Here is a 4,418-nt window from a genome sequence, read left to right on the forward strand (position 1 = left end):
AAACCCATAGCTTTACTTCTTGTATAAACAAAGAAAAACCATATTTTTCCTTCTTCCAACTTAACTAGTCGTGCCCTCCTTTAAACAAGTCTTCACAATGGTTCAAACTAAGTTCTTTCTATGGGCATATGTATTGATATTTCTCCCTACTAGTATTGTAGCGCAAGGTCTTGGTGTCAATTGGGGTGTTATAGCATCACATCCTTTAGACCCTAAGATTGTTGTTAACATGTTAAAAGATAATGGCATAAAAAAGGTTAAGCTTTTCCATGCTGAAGCAGACATTCTAAATGCCCTGGCTGGAACCAATATTGAGGTTATGGTGGGAATCCCCAATCATTCTTTGGAAAGTCTTTCTGAAAAATATAGTGTAGCTCAAGCTTGGGTTAAAGCTAATATCACTGCATATATGGGTAAAAAGGGTGTCAACTTCAAGTAAGTTTCAATACTTAGGAACAAAATTCATTTTCAATCCATCATCGTATAACAATATTTTATTGTTTCATGATATTAAAATATAATAAGTGTTGGGTTTAGTAATAAGGTACATTGTACTCCTAAAAAGAGAACTTAGATTTGAATATTAAGAATAACATTTTGGAGAGGGACAATCACGAATACTAAAAATATATCTTCATAATTTGTAAAACAAACATAAAGAATACTTTAAATTTACATTAAAAAATATTATGTTTGTCATTTACAGAGTTTCAAATGATTTTATCTTCCACATTATAATTAGTTAAAAGTAAAAGAGTTAACCAAAATATACATATTAGCTCTTTTTTTTTTAATTAGACACCAACTAGAGGTATTCATGGGTCAGGTCGGGCTAAGTTCTGGCTGGTCTAAGCATATGATCAACATACTTTATGCTTGTCCAAACCTGTCTCAACCTGAAATATGGGCCTAAAATTTTACCCAAACGCATCCATATTTGCAAAAAGAATAACCCAAACCCATTTAAGCTCGCCCATATTAATTTTTTAAAGTTTTAAAAATATGTATATTATTTTAATTTAATATTTAATAAGTTTATATATTTTTTTATTTATTGAAAATTTTTATATGACCATGTTAACATTAATTTTTATATGACCATGTTAACATTATTTTAATGTTTACATTAGAGTAGTATTACATATTTAATATAGATTTATTTTTATGTGTTATAAATTACATAATATATAAAAATAACATAATGTAAAGTATTATCAACTTAAAATTGGGTCGGGTCGGGTCAAGCCAGACTCGTGCCTTGAATGTTAAAGCGCAATCTGAACTCGTATTTTAAACGGACCTAATATTTTTGTCCAAATCCTCCCAAATTTCAGATGGACCTTTGAGCTTGGACGGATAACCCGACCCATGAACAAGTCTAAAACCAACTTATAGAAATTATTAAAATATTTTTTGAATATTATGTTTATCATTTACATAGTTGGAAATGATTTTATCTTCCACTTTATATTTTAGTTAAAGTAAAAGAGTTAATCAAAATATCCATATTAGCTCAATTTGTTTTTTTTTAAATAGACACAAACTTATAGAAATTATTAGAATAAAATAAGATGAGGTAAAATTAATCAAAAGTATAAACTAAATGCGATTTATGGAACGTAACAAAAGGTTTGTGAATTAAATGTTAATTCAGTGAAAATAGTATTTAATTAACCAAACATAAGTTATCTAAAGCAATAAAAAAGAATTATAGATTATTAAATGTAATTGTTTTATGTTTTAAACTATTTTACAGATACGTGGCAGTAGGAAATGAAGCATTTCTAACATCTTACAATGGTACGTTCAACAACCTTTTACTCCCAGCTATGAAAAACATTTTGAAGGCATTAAATGAAGCTGGAGTTGGAAAAGATATCAAAGTATCAACACCACTCAATGGTGATGTTTACACTACACCTACTTACAAACCGTCGGATGGAATATTTCGAAAAGATTTGGCAGATATCATGAATGGAATATGTGAATTTCTCCATAAAAATGATGCTTCTTTTATCGTCAATATCTATCCTTTCCTAAATCTTTACCAAAATCCTGGATTCCCTGAATCTTATGCCTTCTTTGATAACGATGATTCACACTCTATGGATGATCATGGTGTTAAATATCGTAGTGTTTTAGATGCTAATATTGACACTCTCATCGCTGCACTTAAAATAGCTAATTTCTCGGATATACCAATCATCGTGGGGGAAGTTGGATGGCCAACTGATGGTAATATTTACGCCACAACAAAAAATGCTAAAAGGTTCTATAATGGGTTGCTAAAGAGAATGGCAAAAAATGAAGGAACTCCACTTCGCCCGAAACAATATCCTGAAGTGTATATATTCTCTTTGTTGGATGAAGATCTTAAGAGTATTGATCCAGGAATGTTTGAGAGGCATTGGGGAATTTTCAGCTTTGATGGACAACCTAAGTTTCCCCTTGATTTGTCAGGGAAAGGACAAAACAAGTCGCTTGTTGGTGGAAAAAATGTCCCATACATGGAAAAGCAATGGTGTGTGTATAACAAGGATGCTTCCAACAAAAAAGATTTGGCTGTAAAGGTCGCATGGGCTTGCAATAATACCGATTGCACGACCTTGGTACCTGGGGCTTCATGTTCTGGTATGGGCGTTGACGTGAATGCGTCGGTTGCCTTCAACATGTACTACCAAATGGCCAATCAAACTAAAGTTGCATGTGATTTTCAAGGTTTAGCTAAGATTGTCAAGGAAGATCCATCTAATGGGACTTGTAAGTTCCCAATTATGATTAAATCTTTCCGAGCAACATCCAATTCTTCGTCGTCTGCTTCTAGATCTTCATCCTCATCTTCTTCGTCCGACTCTCCTTCTTCTTCTTCCTCTGTCAGCCATTCTCTTTCACTTATATTTTACTTTTTTGTGGGCATTTGCATTGCTTGGTTTGCATAAATTTGACCTTTTCCCGAATTCGTGAAAAGTGGAAGTTGAATGTAATAATAGGGGAGTTTTACTTTTTGATAAAAAAATGAAGGAAAGTTTTTATTAGCACGCCAAGTTATTACAGAAACTCAAAAGCAACATAATTACACACTCAACATTAATCACTTTTTTCACTAAATTATTACAAATTGCAATTTAGTAGCCAACATTAGTAACAATCGTAATGTTCCAAACACAAATTTAGCATGCTAAAAAAGCAAACATATTTTCTATTTTTAGGTGTGTTTAGTAACGAATCTATCTAATTTAGTTAAAATTTGAATTTGGTGATCACTTAAGAGTTAAAAAGGACAAGTCTTAGCTTTCTTTTCAACAAGGGAAATGGTTAACACCCTCGAGTGCTTGTCCTAAACATGGTACTAATTAATCAAATATAATCCTAAATTGGTTTGAGCAAAATGGTTTTTAATTTCTATATTTTGAATATTGAAATTTGTTTGTTATGAGTGTGGGCCAATTTTTAGCTCAAGAATATATTGGGTATAATCTTATATAAAGTCGATTTGACAAGTCCAAAAGATCATGAAACTTGATGTCTAACTTTAGATGGGAACCGAGCATCCTTAGAGTTGAGAAAGATTATCAAGATTTTGAATTTTAATTTCAAGAAAAAACAAGAAAACAAATCTTGGTTTAAAATGAACAAAATTAAAGATTTTAAGTTTTAAGAAAATCAAGGTTCTAATTCTTGAATATCTGGTTCAAGAACAAATTTCTTGGAGTAGGACTTGCTTGAATGATCATCTACAAACTCAATAGAGTTAAAGACTAGAAGAAAATGAGCCCCAACAATCCATATCAGCCTCCGTGAAGTTTCGACCTAATTTGACTATTAAGCTTAGTTTTGCTTTATTTCGGTCTAATATGTTTTTGACTCATTTGAACAATTTTATTTATGCCCAATAATGTTGTTTTCATGTTAAAGTTCGGTCCAATAGCCCATTCATATAGTTCGGCTGAATTTTATCTATTAGTGAAGTTTTATACAATAGCCCATTCATATAGTTCGGCTGAATTTTATCTATTAGTGAAGTTTTATACTTAGATTTTTATGAGTTAATATGTAAATTTACCATTATACTTTAAGTAGAAATTAAAAATTACCAATATACTTCACTTTAATTAATATTTGCCATTGTCCTTATGAACTAGAGATAAATTTATCACTATACCTTAACTCTTCATTGAATTTTGTGATTTTACTTTTATTTGATTGAATTTTGCCACTAAAGTTTAATTTTTTTATTAAATTTTAATTTAAAATAATTTGATGACAAAAAGTAAAAAAAATTCATATTTTACTTTAATATTTAACACTAATAAATAAATTAATATAATATTAAAATTAAATTAGAAAACTTATTTTTTCTTTTACGATATATCTATTTTTATTTTTGAAGTTTTTATTTCATTAAATAGAAATTCTAA

The 4,418-nt window shown here is 30.0% G+C and overlaps 1 protein-coding gene across 1 annotated transcript; it reads left to right on the forward strand.

Annotated features, from left to right (window-relative positions):
- On the forward strand, nt 1-3,038 carry LOC107915349 (glucan endo-1,3-beta-glucosidase 8). Its single transcript, XM_016844511.2, has 2 exons — nt 1-435; nt 1,757-3,038. The coding sequence occupies exons 1-2, from the start codon at nt 98-100 to the stop codon at nt 2,937-2,939; spliced, it is 1,521 nt and encodes a 506-aa protein (XP_016700000.2). The 5' UTR covers nt 1-97; the 3' UTR covers nt 2,940-3,038.
- Nucleotides 3,039-4,418: the final 1,380 nt, after the last annotated feature.

Source organism: Gossypium hirsutum, chromosome D10 (genome assembly GCF_007990345.1).
Source record: "Gossypium hirsutum isolate 1008001.06 chromosome D10, Gossypium_hirsutum_v2.1, whole genome shotgun sequence".
Lineage (NCBI taxonomy): Eukaryota > Viridiplantae > Streptophyta > Magnoliopsida > Malvales > Malvaceae > Gossypium > Gossypium hirsutum.

Excerpts from the sequence above, each read along its gene's own strand:
- LOC107915349 (XM_016844511.2), top strand. The coding sequence starts at position 98 with ATGGTTCAAACTAAGTTCTTTCTATGGGCATATGTATTGATATTTCTC. Across the intron at positions 436-1,756 it reads AAAAAGGGTGTCAACTTCAA|ATACGTGGCAGTAGGAAATG; the intron begins GTAAGTTTCAAT and ends ACTATTTTACAG.